Raw genomic sequence first — 21175 nt, 5'->3', positions numbered from 1 at the left:
AAGTGTAATGAACCGAATAACATTGACAACAAGGCAATGATATGATTAATCAGTGTTATACTGTATACTGATTATTAGCTCATGACTGTATTGCTACGCTATGTGTGACAGAATCACTACCTTCTGTGCTGTATCTTGCTATTTGATTTAGTCTCCTATTCACAAACAAGTATATGTACACGACAGATACTAGCAGCAAGCAACTATACAAGTACAACTACAAGCAAGTATGAAACCAACTTTCATCTGCTTTGCAAATGAAGAACTTTATTAATCAATTGGCAAACATATAATTATATGAACACGACGTTGTTAATTCATAAGGGTGAAAACATATGTATAATTTTATCTAAATTTCCCATACCAAAGATAGTCATAAGGACTTAAATGTCTATCAATACCAAGATAATTTCTATTGGCAACCCTCTCAAAAGTCCATGGATTGGCATTGTTCTTCTTCAGTCTCTCTGCTTCTGCCTTCATATCTTCCAAAGTTTCATGAGTAAGTGCTTTTGCTTTAAATGGTAACTTGTGAGCAACTTCTTCCAGTATGTGTTTCACCTGCTCATATGGGACTCTTCCACCCATTTCAAGAATGATTCGTCCATGTTTGATTGGGGTTACAAAATGATCAATGGCACCTGCAAGTAACACAAATATAATTTAACTTATAGAAATTATAAGGGATTACAATTTCAAGCACAGATCAAACAAGGCAAAGTCGAGTATGCTTATAATACTCTAGCTTCAAGGCTTACATTATATAAGACAAACAAAAGCATCCTATCAGATATTTGCATGTCTCCACTGTACCTAATCACAGAATTCATAATTCATGGAAACCATGGTTGGTAAGGCCAACATGAACATGAACATAAATATAGTATACAAGAAAGTAACACAAGCTGAACACGCTTTTATCAAGTACGACCATGCAGTTTTGTCAAATGTGGCAAAGATACTCGAATCTGGTGTCTGTCAAAAAGAGGTTTGAAAGACTAGTTAGTCCTTACAGTTTTCAGGCATCAGTCAATTGTATATTGTCTCAATATTCAACAGTTTGGGTTATTATTGCAGTTATATAGCTTGTTGTTTATCAGACCTGGCTGCAGAATAAGCTGCTCCAATACATGTGAAAGCTATGAACCACATCAAGTCAAAGATCAGCACAGATGGTTAGTCAGGAGATTCAGCATAACACAACTTAAAGCAATTATTCCATTGTCCCAGTGGTACACCTGTCAACAATGAATGGGTTTTCATATGAACTAGGATATGACATTTGGCTAATGTGCATTGATTTTGAGTGACGAGAACGAGGCTGTGAAGAAAACAACACTAGACTGATAAGAAGCCCTTCAAGTTGCACCAATCAATGTTAGTGCCAGTGTCAAAGTCATTCTTCAGTAATACTGGCTTAATAGCAATGGGAAAGAACACACTCTACATATATCATAGCAATGATGTAGAGAAATTAGTGCTCCTTGAACTGCATGACAAAATCTTGTAAATATCCCCAACATTATTGATGTGATCCTCATCAAAATCTAGCTTTTCTGAATCTTAGCTCACATGTACATATCGTACCAGACTGTAACATTAGGAGGTTTCCACCTCATTCCAGGTTTGTGTGACCTCTACAAAATAACAACATAGCTAATAGGTAAAAAAGGCAGGATGTGGGAAATACTGTCTGGAAAAACAGGAGGTAATACGTTTGTCTTTGTTGATAAGATAGAGTATGCTGAAACAAGTTGATCAATCGGAACTGTGGATCAACCACTTAACTGTCCATTAATCAACTGATTTCCCTTGAGTGAGAACACATCTAATAACTAGTGTTGTACATACCAATACAACATACATGACAGTGAGAATGGAAGCTCTGAGTTCGGACATGATAATTTTTGCTTTTAGTCAGAGCATGATAATAATAACATGACAAAGCCATTATCCTCATCGTCACTCAGCTGATCAGCATGCCATGTTCCACTACAGGTGTAGCATCCTAATTACTCTTGAATTGGGTACAGCAAAATGGCAATGAATCTTGTATCTTGAAAGGAAAGTCAATTTACTCGAATGAGTTTCATAATATTTCAGTAGTGTGCAATCAAAACTTACAATATTGTCACTGCCTAGATAAAATATATTTTGTTCACATGACAATTACACTAAAAAAACTGTTTAATTTATATAACATAATATCTGTGTCAACATGAACCAATTAAGTTGACATCACTTTTGCCACTTGTGGTATTAGTGCTGATTGATTAAACCATAATTTGAAAATGTAGATGAGTCTCATGACACCAGAAACCTTTGTCAGATTACTTCATTTCTACAACAGTATCATAACATAAATTATGACAATATAACAGTCAGGCATCCAGATACTTTCTGTGCGTACTGTTGACCCATTACAGCAATATTTTCGAATAGTATACACGAGTATGTTTAACTGTCTTTACGGTCTGTATATATCATTTTTTGCTATATTTGAACTTCAAAGAAATCGTTCCGAGGAAAATAATTGTGAAATTCCCATTGTGAGTGAATGTTCAACCTCAGAAGGTACCAGGATGTGCAACCTTTTGAAAGGTTATGTATATGACCTATTCAAATCCTGAAAAAAAAACACAATAACAATATACAGTATTTGACAAGGCAAATGCAACATCTGATTTTTTGTTTAAACATCAAACCATTATATCATAATTGGCCTAACACATACAGTAACAGAGTGGGGATGGTTAGCAAATATACAGTCCAAAAAAAGCAATGGTAAAACGAATGTGCACAAAACATTTACTAAATTAAGATTATACAAATAACACCTGGAAGGTAACACATTAGAACTGAATGAAGATGTTTGAATTTTTTTGATCTATTCATGAAACTAATGCAGCCTCCAGTCAATACATCCCATTTCTAATCATACTCTCGAGTCATCAGCCATTATGCTATGCAGTGGAAGAATAATCTCACATTACATTCCATTAACTTCTTGTGTGACATGACAATTTCAGACCTGCGAGGCATAAATACTGTGTTTCCTGTACATATCAATTGACGATCACAGACATACTCGCCCACCTTAATTGCCATCAATAACAATGATAATGTATAAATAAGCACAATCTTTATAACAACTCGGGGCCATTACAACTAGTCACAGTAATGAGGAGTGAACAACATTTGATATGAAATCAACCATCCATTGAGCAAAATAAACTAGCTACTTGTGGATTTAATGAACCATGTAATCAACAAATAATTGCTTTTCATAGTCTCTGTGAGTTATCAAGTTTAATAAATATATGAAGTTTGACATGAACAAGTAGGGCATGCCAGATATATATACGACTGCAGAACAGTATTCATTGGCAATACGTTGAATATGAAAAACAGAAGGTTGAGCATCAAGGCCATATATTAATCAATGTATCTACCAAGTATGAACAAAATATGTATGTGCATGACCAAGATCCAATATTGGCTAAATGACATGCATCTGTTGAGGTCTCATAACATCCAGTGTATGTACAGGGATTTAACAAAATTCATTCTTATACAATTGAGCTATGGCTCTGAAACTGCATTTTAGAAAACAAAACAGCCACCAATCAGCCATTTTGAATCTGATATGAAAAATGATGTGCATCTTCATCCAAAATGGCAAAATTTTTAGCACAGAAATAGTTGCTAACCCAGGATGGTAGTATTGTTACACTTCAATTACACACAAGATGGTAGTATTGTTACACTTCGATTACAGCCAGGATGGTAGTATTGTTACACTTCAATTACACCAAGGATGGTAGTATTGTTACACTTCAATTACACCCAGGATGGTAGTATTGTTACACTTCAATTACACCCAGGATGGTAGTATTGTTACACTTCAATTACACCCAGGATGGTAGTATTGTTACACTTCAATTATACCCAGGATGGTAGTATTGTTACACTTCAATTACACACAGGATGGTAGTATTGTTACACTTCAATTACACACAAGATGGTAGTATTGTTACACTTCGACTACAGCCAGGATGGTAGTATTGTTACACTTCAATTACACCAAGGATGGTAGTATTGTTACACTTCAATTACACCCAGGATGGTAGTATTGTTACACTTCGATTACAGCCAGGATGGTAGTATTGTTACACTTCAATTACACCCAGGATGGTAGTATTGTTACACTTCAATTACACCCAGGATGGTAGTATTGTTACACTTCAATTACACCCAGGATGGTAGTATTGTTACACTTCAATTACACCCAGGATGGTAGTATTGTTACACTTCAATTACACCCAGGATGGTAGTATTGTTACACTTCAATTATACCCAGGATGGTAGTATTGTTACACTTCAATTACACACAGGATGGTAGTATTGTTACACTTCAATTACATCCAGGATGATAGTATTGTTACACTTCAATTACACCCAGGATGGTAGTATTGTTACACTTCAATTATACCCAGGATGGTAGTATTGTTACACTTCAATTACACACAGGATGGTAGTATTGTTACACTTCAATTACATCCAGGATGGTAGTATTGTTACACTTCAATTACACCCAGGATGGTAGTATTGTTACACTTCAATTATACCCAGGATGGTAGTATTGTTACACTTCAATTACACCCAGGATGGTAGTATTGTTACACTTCAATTATACCCAGGATGGTAGTATTGTTACACTTCAATTACACCCAGGATGGTAGTATTGTTACACTTCAATTACACCCAGGATGGTAGTATTGTTACACTTCAATTACATCCAGGATGGTAGTATTGTTACACTTCAATTATACCCAGGATGGTAGTATTATTACACTTCAATTACATCCAGGATGGTAGTATTGTTACACTTCAATTATACCCAGGATGGTAGTATTGTTACACTTCAATTATACCCAGGATGGTAGTATTGTTACACTTCAATTACACCCAGGATGGTAGTATTGTTACACTTCAATTACATCCAGGATGGTAGTATTGTTACACTTCAATTACACCCAGGATGGTAGTATTGTTACACTTCAATTACACCCAGGATGGTAGCATTGTTACACTTCAATTACATCCAGGATGGTAGTATTGTTACACTTCAATTACACCCAGGATGGTAGCATTGTTACACTTCAATTACATCCAGGATGGTAGTATTGTTACACTTCAATTATACCCAGGATGGTAGTATTGTTACACTTCAATTACACCCAGGATGGTAGTATTGTTACACTTCAATTACACCCAGGATGGTAGTATTGTTACACTTCAATTACACCCAGGATGGTAGTATTGTTACACTTCAATTATACCCAGGATGGTAGTATTGTTACACTTCAATTACATCCAGGATGGTAGTATTGTTACACTTCAATTACACCCAGGATGGTAGTATTGTTACACTTCAATTATACCCAGGATGGTAGTATTGTTACACTTCAATTACACACAAGATGGTAGTATTGTTACACTTCGATTACAGCCAGGATGGTAGTATTGTTACACTTCAATTACACCCAGGATGGTAGTATTGTTACACTTTGATTACACACAGGATGGTAGTATTGTTACACTTCAATTACACCCAGGATGGTAGTATTGTTACACTTTGATTACACACAGGATGGTAGTATTGTTACACTTCAATTACACACAGGATGGTAGTATTGTTACACTTCAATTACACCCAGGATGGTAGTATTGTTACACTTCAATTACACCCAGGATGGTAGTATTGTTACACTTCAATTACACACAGGATGGTAGCATTGTCACACTTCAATTACACCCAGGATGGTAGTATTGTTACACTTTGATTACACACAGGATGGTAGTATTGTTACACTTCAATTACACCCAAGATTGTAGTATTGTTACACTTCAATTACAGCCAGGATGGTAGTATTGTTACACTTCAATTATACCCAGGAGGGTAGTATTGTTACACTTCAATTACACCCAGGATGGTAGTATTGTTACACTTCAATTACACCCAGGATTGTAGTATTGTTACACTTCAATTACACCCAGGATGGTAGTATTGTTACACTTCAATTACACACAGGATGGTAGTATTGTTACACTTCAATTACACACAGGATGGTAGTATTGTTACACTTCAATTACACCCAGGATGGTAGTATTGTTACACTTCAATTACACCCAGGATGGTAGTATTGTTACACTTCAATTATACCCAGGATGGTAGTATTGTAACACTTCAATTACACCCAGGATGGTAGTATTGTTACACTTCAATTATACCCAGGATGGTAGTATTGTTACACTTTGATTACAGCCAGGAAATTGTAATCCAATAAAAACCTTATTATTTCAACTATATATCAGCAGGAAATATTCACAACTACAGTAGACAAAATTATCAACAAAATGAATCTAATTACGTATTATTATTTTGTGCCACTGACCTCAATTTTAATTTTTGCAATGACATTTGTAGAAATAATTTGATTCTGTGTAGAGTTCAAATTGCATGGGAAATGTTTGTGACAAGATAATTGACCAATCAGCTGATGAATTAGTTCATAAAACACAATTACACTGTAATTTATTGACGCCAGTCAGAAATATAATTCCTTGGTACCATTCTGAGGATTCACTGCACATCTCTCCCCATGTGATCCTTATGAGTAACTACTTATTAACTGGTGATATATTGGTAAACATTCAAGAAAAACAACTACATCCACTTTTGAAAAAATGTTTTGTATATAAAATACTTATAAATTTTTAATAAATTTCAAATGATGTTTGAAAACAACTTGACCAGTCACAACTCGTTGATTGTACATGACAGTATATCAACTAACAATTGAAAGAAAACCACAAAGACTCATGGGTAATGTGCATTACCAAATGAATTGTATGGGGAGTGAAAGCATAAATATATTCTTTGGATTTTAATAGGGTTTTCTTGGTAAATGTTTTATAAATTTTCGTAACAAAACTTTCAATTCTTTAATTAAAACATCAACTTTTGTCACTTTTTTTATAAAATATATCTGCATAATTTTATCATTTTAGGAAGTCATGTTCATTTGGTCCAAAATAATCGAAAAATACATAAAAATGTGTAGAATACCATAATATTGGTTGGAATGATTTGCATTCAAAGATACTTGTTGTGTTTATTACTGCGGGCAAGATTTCAACACAGTGTGAAAATCACTTCCTGACATGTGGTTTAATACGTGTCTAGAATGTATACACAGTAATATACAGACAAAAATACCATGTCCCAACAGTGCTCAAGATAGACTTCCAGACAGGATTGCCCAACATATTTTTTCTCATTGCCTACTATCGTGTATCTGTATTTGTACGTGCACAAAGCACAAAAGTGGCCCTGAATGTGTCGCTTCATATCATATCATGGTAATCAAGCTGGAACTTTTTATGAATAGACAAAGCACAGAATCACATGTAATTTCCTGTCGCGATAGAAGTTACACAACCTTTTCCACTGAAAGTGCACAGTAATAACACAAAAACGCCTTCCCTCACACAATAATAACACAAAAGCACAAGCAATCTTTTAGTGTTGACAAGTACAATGTAGTTCTCTGGTGACATTACACAAACAGCGTGAAGAAAAACAAAATCAGGTTTCTCTATTCTGAGTATGAAATGTGCATCAAATTTCCTACTCTACTCTAGTTATTGGTAGCGTATATACCACAAAGGCTGAATTATTCATATCACAGTTTTCCTTTACGGATGCCCACACTGTAAGGAAGGAAGGCAGAAGAAACAACACCACAAGGAGCAAATTACTGCAATGTGCAAATATCACATCATTACAGAGATATAGCTGACAGCGTGACGGAAGCACAGCTCAAAAGGACATGATTCCCTCATTCGGCTATTTAAGATTCTTCACTCGTCTATTTAGATCATATCTGCGTGGGTTGTCATGCAGATAGTACATTTAATGTAGCATGACAATTATTCAGATAACGAGTCAAGACAATTTTTTAAATACAGCTAGTAAATGGCCTTATAAATGTCAAAGTGTTGGAGGAAATCGGCTTATTATTTAACACAACCAATTGAAAAGCATTGGCAAAGACCAGGCTTGTTGTGATCTGTTGAAAACCTCCTATGTGACATTTAGTGACAATCTTCTCCCTAACTTTTTGTGACAAATTCATCCATTAAATTTTTCTTTCGTTCTATTCTGTGGTAATCTCCTCTCCAATTTTGTGACATCTTCAGACATTCTGTGACATTGTGCTGCCACTTCTGTGACAACCTCTCGTGACATTTTAATGTAAGATCCTTTGTGACATTTTGTGACAATCTCTGTGATAAATATGTCAATTGGAGTATAAAGTTGGTATGACGCCACAGATGCACAAAGATTTGCTGTGACGCAACTAATTGTGCTACTCACCAAGAAATCATACATTGGTACAGTGATCTTACTAGAGTTATGGAATTTGTAATTTAGTGAAATGAAATTCTCATAAACAAAATAAGTAAATACAAAATAAATCACATACAATTTTATTATATTTTCTTGAAGACCGACCTTCCCAGCAGTCAACAAGCTGACTCAACTTGATTTTAGGGGGTTTCATTTTGACTCAGGCTTTCATTAAAATCAGTTCTGTTGGAGAGCACACTGGTAATGCGCCAGACATTTTTGTTACAATATTTCATGACCATCTGCAACATATTTTGACAATCTTTTACATGACATTTTTATCAAGTCAATGTGACACTCAGCTCAACGATATTAGGTGATGAGCTCCTGCGATATTTAATGACTCGTGTGAAATTTTGTGTTAATCTCCTCAATCACAATCTTATCCGTGAGATTTTACTCTGACATTATATGGCAATACATGCAAGACATTTTTTGACAATCACATCAGTGACATTTTGTGACAATCTCATCAGTGACATTTTGTGACAATCTCATCAGTGTCATTTTGTGACGATCTCAGTGACATTTTGTGACAATCCATCAGTGACATTTTGTGACAATCTCATCAGTGACATTTTATGACCATCTCTACAATGACATTTGTAACAATTTCTACTGTGACGTTTTGTGACAATCTCTACAGTGACATTTGTAACAATCTCTACAGTGACATTTTTAACCCTCATCAGTGACATTTTGTGGCAATCTCTACAGTGACATTAGTATTACTATTATCAGTTACATATTAAAGTAAGGCCTGTGACACTTTGTGACAATCACCCTTGTAACATTTTGAACATTTTATAACAATCTCCTCAACAGCATTTTGTGACAATCTCCTGTGTGATATTTTATAACTATCTCCTGTGTGATATTTTGTGACAAACTCCTGTGTGACATTTTATAACAATCTCATGTGTGATATTTTATAACAATCTCATGTGTGATATTTTGTGACAATCTCATGTGTGATATTTTGTGACAATCTCCTGTGTGACATTTTATAACAATCTCCTGTGTGACATTTTGTGACAATCTCCTGTGTGATATTTTATAACAATCTCTTGTGTGACATTTTGTGACAAACTCCTGTGTGATATTTTATAACAATCTCCTGTGTGACATTTTATAACAATCTCATGTGTGACATTTTGTGACAAACTCCTGTGTGATATTTTATAACAATCTCCTGTGTGACATTTTGTGACAAACTCCTGTGTGATATTTTATAACAATCTCCTGTGTGACATTTTATAACAATCTCCTGTGTGACATTTTGTGACAAACTCCTGTGTGATATTTTATAACAATCTCCTGTGAGACATTTTATAACAATCTCCTGTGTGACATTTTGTGACAAACTCCTGTGTGATATTTTATAACAATCTCCTGTGTGACATTTTATAACAATCTCCTGTGTGACATTTTGTGACAAACTCCTGTGTGATATTTTATAACAATCTCCTGTGTGATATTTTATAACAATCTCATGTGTGACATTTTATAACAATCTCCTGTGTGACATTTTGTGACAAACTCCTGTGTGATATTTTATAACAATCTCCTGTGTGACATTTTATAACAATCTCCTGTGTGATATTTTATAACAATCTCCTGTGTGATATTTTATAACAATCTCCTGTGTGATATTTTATAACAATCTCCTGTGTGATATTTTATAACAATCTCCTGTGTGACATTTTATAACAATCTCCTGTGTGACATTTTGTGACAAACTCCTGTGTGATATTTTATAACAATCTCCTGTGTGACATTTTGTGACAAACTCCTGTGTGATATTTTATAACAATCTCCTGTGTGACATTTTATAACAATCTCCTGTGTGACATTTTGTGACAATCTCCTGTGTGATATTTTATAACTATCTCCTGTGTGATATTTTGTGACAAACTCCTGTGTGATATTTTATAACAATCTCCTGTGTGACATTTTATAACAATCTCCTGTGTGACATTTTGTGACAAACTCCTGTGTGATATTTTATAACAATCTCCTGTGTGACATTTTATAACAATCTCCTGTGTGACATTTTGTGACAAACTCCTGTGTGATATTTTATAACAATCTCCTGTGTGACATTTTATAACAATCTCCTGTGTGACATTTTATAACAATCTCCTGTGTGACATTTTGTGACAAACTCCTGTGTGATATTTTAAAACAATCTCCTGTGTGACATTTTATAACAATCTCCTGTGTGATATTTTATAACAATCTCCTGTGTGACATTTTGTGACAAACTCCTGTGTGATATTTTATAACAATCTTCTGTGTGACATTTTGTGACAAACTCCTGTGTGATATGTTATAACAATCTCCTGTGTGATATTTTATAACAATCTCCTGTGTGACATTTTGTGACAAACTCCTGTGTGATATTTTATAACAATCTCCTGTGTGACATTTTATAACAATCTCCTGTGTGACATTTTGTGACAAACTCCTGTGTGATATTTTATAACAATCTCCTGTGTGACATTTTGTGACAAACTCCTGTGTGATATTTTATAACAATCTCCTGTGTGACATTTTATAACAATCTCCTGTGTGACATTTTGTGACAATCTCCTGTGTGATATTTTATAACTATCTCCTGTGTGATATTTTGTGACAAACTCCTGTGTGACATTTTATAACAATCTCATGTATGATATTTTATAACAATCTCATGTGTGATATTTTGTGACAATCTCATGTGTGATATTTTGTGACAATCTCCTGTGTGACATTTTATAACAATCTTCTGTGTGACATTTTGTGACAATCTCCTGTGTGATATTTTATAACAATCTCTTGTGTGACATTTTGTGACAAACTCCTGTGTGATATTTTATAACAATCTCCTGTGTGATATTTTATAACAATCTCCTGTGTGACATTTTGTGACAAACTCCTGTGTGATATTTTATAACAATCTCCTGTGTGATATTTTATAACAATCTCCTGTGTGATATTTTATAACAATCTCCTGTGTGATATTTTATAACAATCTCCTGTGTGACATTTTGTGACAAACTCCTGTGTGATATTTTATAACAATCTCCTGTGTGACATTTTATAACAATCTCCTGTGTGACATTTTGTGACAAACTCCTGGGTGATATTTTATAACAATCTCCTGTGTGACATTTTGTGACAAACTCCTGTGTGATATTTTATAACAATCTCCTGTGTGACATTTTGTGACAAACTCCTGTGTGATATTTTATAACAATCTCCTGTGTGACATTTTATAACAATCTCCTGTGTGACATTTTGTGACAATCTCCTGTGTGATATTTTATAACAATCTCTTGTGTGACATTTTGTGACAAACTCCTGTGTGATATTTTATAACAATCTCATGTGTGATATTTTATAACCATCTCCTGTGTGACATTTTGTGACAATCTCCTGTGTGATATTTTGTGACAATCTCCTGTGTGATATTTTATGACAATCTCCTGTGTGATATTTTGTGACAATCTCTTGTGTTATTACCAATAATATTATATCTCAGTTTGGGTGGTAATTAGAATAACAAAGTTGATATTTGATTGACCTTGATCACATATTTTCATGTGCTGCATAATTATTTATCTTTTCAAGTAATCTTACTGCATTTTTTTCATTTACATATCCTCCTGTAAAATGTATTGATGTAAATTGTTGTTTTCATTAAGGCATACAGTCAATTAAACTTATGCCAACGTTCTATTTTCTTGCTGTTGTATTCAATTTCAGAATGACATTCTGGAATATCCTAATTTGGGCATCAAATAATGAAAGGCTATTATTTGGTTCTGGAATTTTACAGTCCAGATAAAAAAAAATGACCAATATTTCTATGCAATAAAAAAAAGTTATAATCTGTAAAGTGTTGATATTCCTTTTGGTAATAAATAAAAATTAAAAAACAAATTAGCTAGGCTTGCAAAATATTAATCATGTCTAGTCATGTTTCACACAGGACAATTTAGTACATTTTGAGGTTATACAAACTAATGTTTCAGTCATAGTGATATTATGCAAACACTGCAATTGTGTTGGTTTGTAATGACATGTATTATTGAACTCAACATTTCATTGTGAGTGAATATTTTCAGTAGCTCACACTCAATAGTAATGTTAGTTATGATATATTGATGTATGTATTGACCTGCCATGTCTCAAATATTAACCAATCAGAATGCTAATATACCAGCAATTACTATCGGAAATGTAACTAGCCGAGCTTGATGTCTATTTAAGATTCTGCCCGCAAATAATTTAGCCAATCATAGTACGTTAATTATAGTATACACAGTTACTGACACTTACCAATTATCAGCAACGGTCATAATACGAAAAACGATTTTCACAATTATCAAACTTTGAATACAATATTTTGAAATTGATCCTAGTTGAAAAATTACACGAGTATCTTAACTTCTTAATATCACAATATTCAATATATTTGGCATTTACACTTGAACTTCAATTTATATAACTGTTAAATATGCCTTGATTTGCAAAATTGCGAATAAATTTACGAATTTTTAAACGTGTCATAGTCAGAATGTAGTGTGAAAGATGCTAGCTTTCACAGCCTTGGTGAATCTGACACTGAGGTATACAGAGTCAATGTATGACTTTTGATGTTATTCAATTCTTACTTCAATGCGCTGTTTTTTAATGTCTAACAGTATCAACACCTAGGGAGCCAGACCAGCTGATATTAGATTTTTACAACCTCAGCATTGTCTACTGCGGCAAAGTGAATCACATATTTCAGAGTAGAGCTGGACATGGGGCATGGTAATTCCAACACACATTAAACAAGTCAAATTATTAGTATTCTTCATCACTGCAAAACTTGCGTGACCACAAACGACTCAAGGAAATGCATTAGCAGCAGTGTAATAAGAAACGGCCTTGATAAGACTGATCACAAATACACAATATATACGTAATAACAGAGAATGTTGAGTGTCCCCAAGGAGCTGCCATCTATGACACCTCATATCAACGGTTCCCATCACTGCAGTTAATCAGCATTGAAATCCAATCACAGTGTTGAAGTTGGCTCTGGAATCGGATTCATATTCATTTTGCGGGGGTATTACCTCATTGTTTTTTTTTTCAAAGAATACAGTTTTTATATGATGAATTAAAATGCACAATTTCACTTTCCTAAAAAATATGCCATTGGATTAATAGTTTCATGTTTTTCTCTAAGAAGTCTAGGTTTAAATACCTGTGAGTTATATTTTTTCAATTGGGGCAAAGCAAGTTTTTAAAAGACAAGGTGCCAGTAAACAGAAACACACAAATATGTAGTTCTACTGAACACAAATCAGAACCAGAACCAGAACCAGAAAATAAACCCAAACCTGAAACCAATTTCAGCATTGCTTGAAGGTACATGTGTTGGAATTTGTTTTAGATTTCAGTATTACTAAGTAAAAAGCTGTTATCATAGTTTATGGGCAAAAAAGAGATAATCAGAGGCACTAAGAAACATTCAAATATTGTACAATGTACATGTTTCAAGGGTATGATTCTCTTCTCGGTAGATTACAAAGACTGAGGTGCGTTTATAGTCAAATTGATTTTAGTTTTCTGATTAAATTCTGTGAGCAAACAAAGGCTTCCCGATTTGATTCCTCAATTACTGCATTATCCATGTGACCTCTGTCGGCAGGGCAGTTAATTAATCTACACAATCATGTTAGATTTAAGAGCCAGCAGGAACTGAGATTAGTGATGTCAGATTGCCAGACAATTGATCTACATATCATTTCTACTCTATCACAATCAAGTCTACCTCAAATTCATACTACATAGGGGGGCTGCCAAGTAATCACAGTAATCACAACTAAATGATAGCAAAGTCCTGCATACTTAGGGGGTTTTCACAGCAAAGTCCTGCATAGTTAGGGGGTTTTCACAGCAAAGTCCTGCATACTTAGGGGGTTTTCACAGCAAAGTCCTGCATAGTTAGGGAGTTCTCACAGCAAAGTCCTGCATACGTAGGGGGTTTTCACAGCAAAGTCCTGCATTCTTGGGAAGTTCTCACTGCAAAGTTCTGCATACTTAGGGGTTTCACAGCAATGTCCTGCATACTTAGGGAGTTTTCACAGCAAAATCATACATATTTAAGAAGTTTTCACGCTACTTAGGGAGTTCTCAATATCCTGTAAAAAGCTCAAAAACCATTATTTTGATGGACTTTTGACTTGTGTTTTGCTTGAAAATTAGTTTGTTGACCATACATTTTTACCTGGGTTTTGTGAAAAAGAGCATAAAATAAAAGCATATTGTTGAGTCTTACCTTTGCCTCCTCCCATTCGTTTGCCTTGTCCTTTACTAGTAATAGGTTTGTATGGGGCATCAATTCTCCACACAGCAAACATTTTTTTGGCATCCATCTTGCGATTGATAGTAAGTCTCATCATTTCAATGTGTCCATAGCGCAGATAGCCGCCACCAAGAGCCTGACAAATTAAGGTAATATAAAAATAATCTGTTAGGATATTGTATGCCTGATATGACTACCTACCTCACTCAGTGAAATCCATAAGAGTATCCCCTTATATATGTACATTTGTACGAGATCTTACTATCTACCCAAACCAACTAACCCAGCTGCCAACACATCGGCACATCAGATACCGTTAAGAGGGTTAACCAAATGAGAAATTTTCAAACAAAAGCTGGAAATCTACAATAGATGGCAACTGACAATCACTTATATACCACAGCCCCACCCTGTTATCTTCGAAACTCACAAATTGTTTCAGATGTTTTTATATGTACGTAGATGTATGTATTTTCACTGAAATATTACATATAAATACTCGCACATGTTGATCTTGATTAAAGAAATTGATAACAATAATTTCAGAAATTTTTATGTGTCCACAGATATAATGTTCCAGTCAGTGTGACATTTATTATTTAAAATCGACTAATTTGAAAGCAAATATGCATGCAATTTGGAATGCAGTAATCAACAACTTTATTTTTTATCAGTTTCTGCAACAGAATGTTTTATAAAAAAGTTGTTTCTTGCACATCTCTTTTCTAGAAGCACCTTCCTCACAAGATTAGTAATAGAAAAACAAATGTTTAATGATTTTCACCACCTGAGGGCACCGCACCACTGAACTGTGGCCTGACTGAGAACAGTGACTGAACAAAATGGAATGGAATGGAATACATATTGGTACATGTACTTACAACTATTCCATACTGTTTGTGGTTGAACGTGTGTTCCGTCGGCTCTGGTCCTCGAATATCTATCAATTTTTTGGATTCTTTTTTAATGATAACATTCTGTGGTTGTTTTTCATAGAACTTCAATTTTGGTTTATCCGGAATAACAATATCTGGAAAACAAAAAGATGATGATAAGTTTTAGTTCAATACCAACAATTTGAAATGATTAGGAAAACAATCAGGTCTTTTTTAAATCACTAAAGCTATTAGTCTAAATCGCTACAGTCATAGTATTTTTTGAGTAATTATTTGATGTGTTCGACATCGGTTCTATATATCACATATTACATATATTGAACATAATGCAGCGTGACCATTTGAACGCCTTATTTGTTTCCTGTACAAATTTTGGCGTAACATGCTTTGGTATATATTTCTAATAACTTTCTTGTTAATCAATTTTCTTCAACTCAACATTTTCTATTTGTGACAGGTCTTGACTAAATTCTTCAAATATAAGGAAAAAAATTGCTTTTGTACGATGTTGACACTAGCATTCAAAACGTTATGGAGAAATCGTGCAACAGACAATGAATACTTACGATCGTAATCATCGGGAAGTTCAGGAGTACGTATTCCGGCTACTTGGATCACAGTTGGGATAAAGAGCTGACCTTCTAGACCTGTAATTAAATCATAAAGTAATTACTGACAGTAATTAAAAGCACCAGTTATCACATCATGTTATGCTGGATATGGGTTTCATGATACATATACAACACATGTACATTACATGGAAACATGCTATGCTACATGATAAATGAGGTGATATGATTCTCATGCAGCGATAATTAAAATATTATGTAATCTCACATGCTTGTATTTTCTCAAGGATTTACATTAGGAAGGTGTTAATTCTTGACCTGGGGAATGGAAATAGTCACACATACAGACACATAAACAACAAATTTGAAATGAACTCAATCTAGATTAGTAAGATGGTACTTGGTTCTATCATGTGAACTATGGCATGAGTATATGCGAATTTCGGCAAATACATGTACATTTATAAAATAGAACAGAATAACATTGAATCGAATAGACAATGCATTTATTTTTGCTTGAACAACACTATGCTGTCATTTGTTATAGAAATGTCTCCTTTAATATAAAGGATGCTGAATGTAGTTTGATAACTCTCGTAGTTACTGTCATTATGTATATCATGTATTTCATTATGTTGTTATGGTTGAATACAACATGAATAATTTGTATATTTTCAGTCTCCTCTTTATAAAGCTCATATTTTGTAATGCAGTCTGTCTCATCTCCTAATGTAATTGCAATTTCGTTTCAGTTTATTTGATTTACGTTTTTTTATGGTAGCTCTGAGCGGGACTCGAACCCACTGCCTTTTCAAGCTAATTTTGTTTTATCTTGATGGCAGGCTTGTGTTCCACGTCACCAGGTTGGTCGATGAGTGGTATTCATTTTGCTAACTACTTGAATGATCCGATTAGTTAACAGGAAAGCCAAAACGATTGCTTTGGTTCCGGTGAGTGTCTATCTAGTAGGATTCGAACCCCTGGCATTTGTATTTGGCGGTTTTTCATTTCCCATAGAATGTTTGCCACGCCATAATATGTGCCCACTTCCCCGTTTTATTGTGATTTTGACCTAGTTTCAACCACACAGCCATGTTGCAACGAAGAGCATGACCCTTGGCATGACCCGACTGACTATACATGTATGATCGTTCTGTTCAACTGTTAAGTCAGGATTTATTATCGTTATTATCATTATATTGTCACGTGATTTGTTCCACCTTATTTGTAATGTCTTAAGTATCTTTATTGTAATTTGAATATACCAATTCGTATATATCAAGCACACAACCCCGATTGAAAGTCATGTATTTTGTGACGCCACCAATTCGTGTGTAGGTACAGCTTCTGGAATTGTGTTGTAAAGTGTCGTTGATTGTATGCAAATCTGCACAATCTAAGTCGTTACTTTTGTTGACATGGAACCCATATACGTGGGGTGACAACCATCAGCCAGTAAAAGGTGATGGTCATCTTGTGTGTTCTGTTTGACATGCGCTATATGGGACCCACACAACATATAAAACATGTGTAAACAAAAAATTTGAATGTACTCTGCGCGATGTTCATCGCCTTTAACCGCTACACATTATTTTTGTGTATGGAACGTAGTCGTGAAAAATATAATAAATATTATTGATCTAATTATTTGGAATTTTAGCCTTCAATAGTGACTGTGCTTCTTACATGTACATGTACCAGGGAATATAATGTGTAACTGGCAGTATACACTTACCTTGCCGTGGATACCCTATCTTAAGCAGTCTGCCACACACACATAATGCCTGCTTTGTTCTTGTAAACATATTCTCACTTCACATCGGCGTTGGTAAAATATAATACTAGTATGTACAATTTCAGGCAACATCAATACTCTCAGTTCATGCTGCCACTACTTCCGGGCGTCTGTGTGTTTATCATTTCTTTCCGTCGTTTTCTGACGGATTGTGGGATACAAGATGGCTGCGCCCAGAGAAATTCTAACTGCGTGAAATAATAAAGTGATACCTTGTGCGTTTTTTATATTGACAAACTATAGACCAATTTTTTGTTGCAACGATGAAGAAACAGGTGAAACTTTTGGTGCACCAGAAAACCTTCAGTGGTAAGTGACGTGCTATGTGTATATCGTGGCTTGAATGTACGACGTCGATCGTTTCAAATCAAAACACAAGAGATCCGGGATCCCCTTAGTATTAACTCTTGGATATTTGACGGGACATTTGACGGGGGGGGGGGGGTATTTAAAAAAAAAAAAATTCTGTAATTTTTGTTCACACCCCAAGTTTTTAATGGTCTGCTCTTAACATCGCTGCAAAATTGTCTTTCAGAGGATGAACTTATTCTCAATCCCAAAGAGTTTGCGATGGTTAATGTTGGTGATGTGGTAGAAATATACCATGTGGAAGATGAATACAGGTATTAGTAATCACCACACGGAAATAATACTGTTTACACAGCAAAGCAAACACTTTGTTTATTATGGACAACAAATTCTATGTGCATGACACTATCTCCCCCATACAGCATTATATCGTCTTGTTTAATGACCTGGATCCATTCAGCTACTGAATTATTTGATAACTGAACTTATTTAAAACCAAAACAGTGAAACTCGATCGACCAAGGCTAGGGGCATAATTTAACTGGATTCCTAAACTGGCTGTGATATAGTGTAGCAGTACATGTTTAACCATAGACCTAAAAAATGTCTTTTAAGGTAGAGATGCAGGTTGGGAGACTATATTTCTAATTGCCTCTAATTACTGTAATTACATGAGTAAAATATACTTTTTACCAATCAAGTTATATATCATTTGAAAGAGTTTTATTTAAACTTTTATGTTTTATGGTTTACAATAATGTACTATGATACCATATTAAGTGGTGTTGATTTTGGGTTAAAATCATGCATTTTAGGTGAAAGTGCACTTAAAACTATTTAACTTTTGAATGCATACCCTGATTTTAATTTAAGAACACTTATTTAAAACTTCTGTTTACTAGGAACATAATGGCTTATTTATTAGTGCTTCCATTGAAAAGTGTTTACACAGTGCTCTTTGAAACATTCACATTTTATAAATCGTCCACAGTTAACAGAGCCGCTATCTGGCAGCTCTATTGTTTCTGTTCCAGTAAAGACAGTGAAACCATACGAAGCCATTTACTTAGGATAGACCTGAATAATGACCCCTGAAAATTTCATCGAAAACAAATGAACCGTCTAAAAGTTAAATAGTTTTAAAGTTAAAATTTGGAGTAAAAAATGAAACTGAGATAATCGCCATTTTGTAAAAAAAAGTTTTAAAACGAATCATTCGCTTCATATGTGTAACAGAAACTCATAGAAATACATCATACATCGTAATTTGCCGATGTTAAATCGTCAGGTAAAAAAAATAAAATAAAAACATTTACAATTCGAGGGAAACGGACAACAATTCGTCCACGAAGTCTCAACCTAGCGTGAAAACTGTCATGGCGTCGTGTTATCAATTCCACTGAGGGAGGGACACAATGGATTACGTAAAGCCGATGACTTATTCATACAGTTATATAAACATAGCGATCGCCATTGGGTGGGTTGAGTCTAAATTTACTTTCCCTCAAACCTTTAAAAAATACTTTGTATGACGCAGTTTCCGTGGACCGTGCGAAGTTAGACGACCAGGTTGAAAAGGGCCCTAATATTTTACTACACAACGACTATTCGCAAACGCCGGTGAAACAAATTCGAAATAAAGTCACATTGGAAAGGAAACTATTGTAAATCGATGCAGGTTTCATTCAACTACAGACGAGACAGGTCGATGCAAATTAAACGAACTCTGACCTCTGGAAATACCTCATTCATAGAGTTCCTTAGTACCAGAGGTCGCCGATCACGACCATACAACGTAGTTTGCGACAACGCTACCGGTGCATGCTAGCTGACAAGGGCGTTTCCGATTAAGGTAACCAAGATGGCATCGCAGAGTGCATGATTTTTCCGCGGTGTTTAAAAACAGCATCTCATTGCCGATTTTTCGGTAATTTCCAGGGTATTTTTTTTATTTTTAATTAACCGAGCATGTTATGTTTTGTGTATTTTGGCATGAAAAGTTAGTTATCGATGACAGCAACAGCAGTGTTGTTTGTCAATTGCATTACAATTCTTTCAGCACGATAATCATTACATCAAAACGAAAAATGTTTACTTCAGTTTTAAAATGCCGTTGGAGTAAAAATTTGTGGAAACATTTTTTAGTTTCGCCCACAATGCGAAAAAGCTTGAAATCTATGCACCAAGAAAACAAGAAAAATTGTGGCCTTGTTTTGCGCGAAAATTAAATCGCCCTATCGACGCTACCTCCTACATGAAAATAAATGAAAAACCAATTTATTTAAGTGTGAAAAAGTTTACTTATCAGTTACAAGTGTATGTTTTGTTTCATTCCGCTTGCATGCTGGAAGCGTCTACGTCATGTCTGTTTTTTGAAGTTTGCGAGTTGATCGCGCTTGAGGTAAGTAAACAGAGAGCCAGGACAGGAATTCGCACACCGGCTGCTCCGTAATTGGGGCCAGCAATCATTTGCATATAACATCAACAGTGACTTGTCAATCAAAGAGCAACGCAAACAAACTTTCGGGACTTTTAATCACATACGCGTGCCTCGGTTTCCTATAATTTAAAATTGATTTTTGAGTATGTTCCAGCAATGACAATGCTCTGAAATTTTAACACTATCTAGCCAAGACTGTCTGGGTGAGAAAAAGCAAAAAAAAAAAAAAATCACGAAAAATGCCCACGAACCTGCATCTCTACCTTAAGGTCTATGGTTTAACTAAATAACATTGTTTTTGCTTTACTGTCTCACAGTTCCTCTATCCCTGGTCTGGAAACGCTGCT

The 21175-nt window shown here is 34.8% G+C and overlaps 2 protein-coding genes across 2 annotated transcripts in view; one reads left to right on the top strand and one right to left on the bottom strand.

The window, feature by feature from the left end:
• Positions 1 to 228: 228 nt before the first annotated feature.
• Positions 229 to 18219, bottom strand: LOC100371437 (large ribosomal subunit protein uL16m-like). The gene is made up of 5 exons (XM_002740959.3): positions 18020 to 18219; positions 16282 to 16362; positions 15701 to 15849; positions 14793 to 14955; positions 229 to 641 (listed from the first exon to the last, which is right to left on the bottom strand). Exons 1-5 carry the CDS (start codon positions 18087 to 18089, stop codon positions 346 to 348), a joined length of 759 nt encoding a protein of 252 aa, XP_002741005.2. The 5' UTR covers positions 18090 to 18219; the 3' UTR covers positions 229 to 345.
• A 1-nt stretch (position 18220) lies between these two features.
• The window catches only part of LOC100372192 (GATOR1 complex protein DEPDC5-like), a 65357-nt gene continuing 62402 nt past the window's right edge, over positions 18221 to 21175 (top strand). The window contains exons 1-2 of the mRNA XM_085491083.1: positions 18221 to 18388; positions 18615 to 18702. Coding sequence (XP_085347209.1) covers positions 18343 to 18388; positions 18615 to 18702 — 134 coding nt within the window. The 5' untranslated portion in view covers positions 18221 to 18342. The remainder of the gene's footprint in view (positions 18389 to 18614; positions 18703 to 21175) is intronic.

The sequence above is a fragment of the Saccoglossus kowalevskii genome, chromosome 16 (assembly GCF_978046115.1).
Source record: "Saccoglossus kowalevskii chromosome 16, keSacKowa6.1, whole genome shotgun sequence".
Lineage (NCBI taxonomy): Eukaryota > Metazoa > Hemichordata > Enteropneusta > Harrimaniidae > Saccoglossus > Saccoglossus kowalevskii.
This window is presented reverse-complemented; position numbering and strand designations above follow the sequence as displayed.

What these genes read in the sequence shown, in the direction of transcription:
- LOC100371437 (XM_002740959.3), bottom strand. Translation starts at nt 18,089, where the DNA reads ATGTTTACAAGAACAAAGCAGGCATTATGTGTGTGTGGCAGACTGCTT. An exon ending in ACTTCCCGATGATTACGATC is followed by an intron (nt 15,850 to 16,281) that starts GTAAGTATTCAT and finishes TTTGTTTTCCAG; the next exon opens with ATATTGTTATTCCGGATAAA. An exon ending in ACAAACAGTATGGAATAGTT is followed by an intron (nt 14,956 to 15,700) that starts GTAAGTACATGT and finishes TTAATTTGTCAG; the next exon opens with GCTCTTGGTGGCGGCTATCT.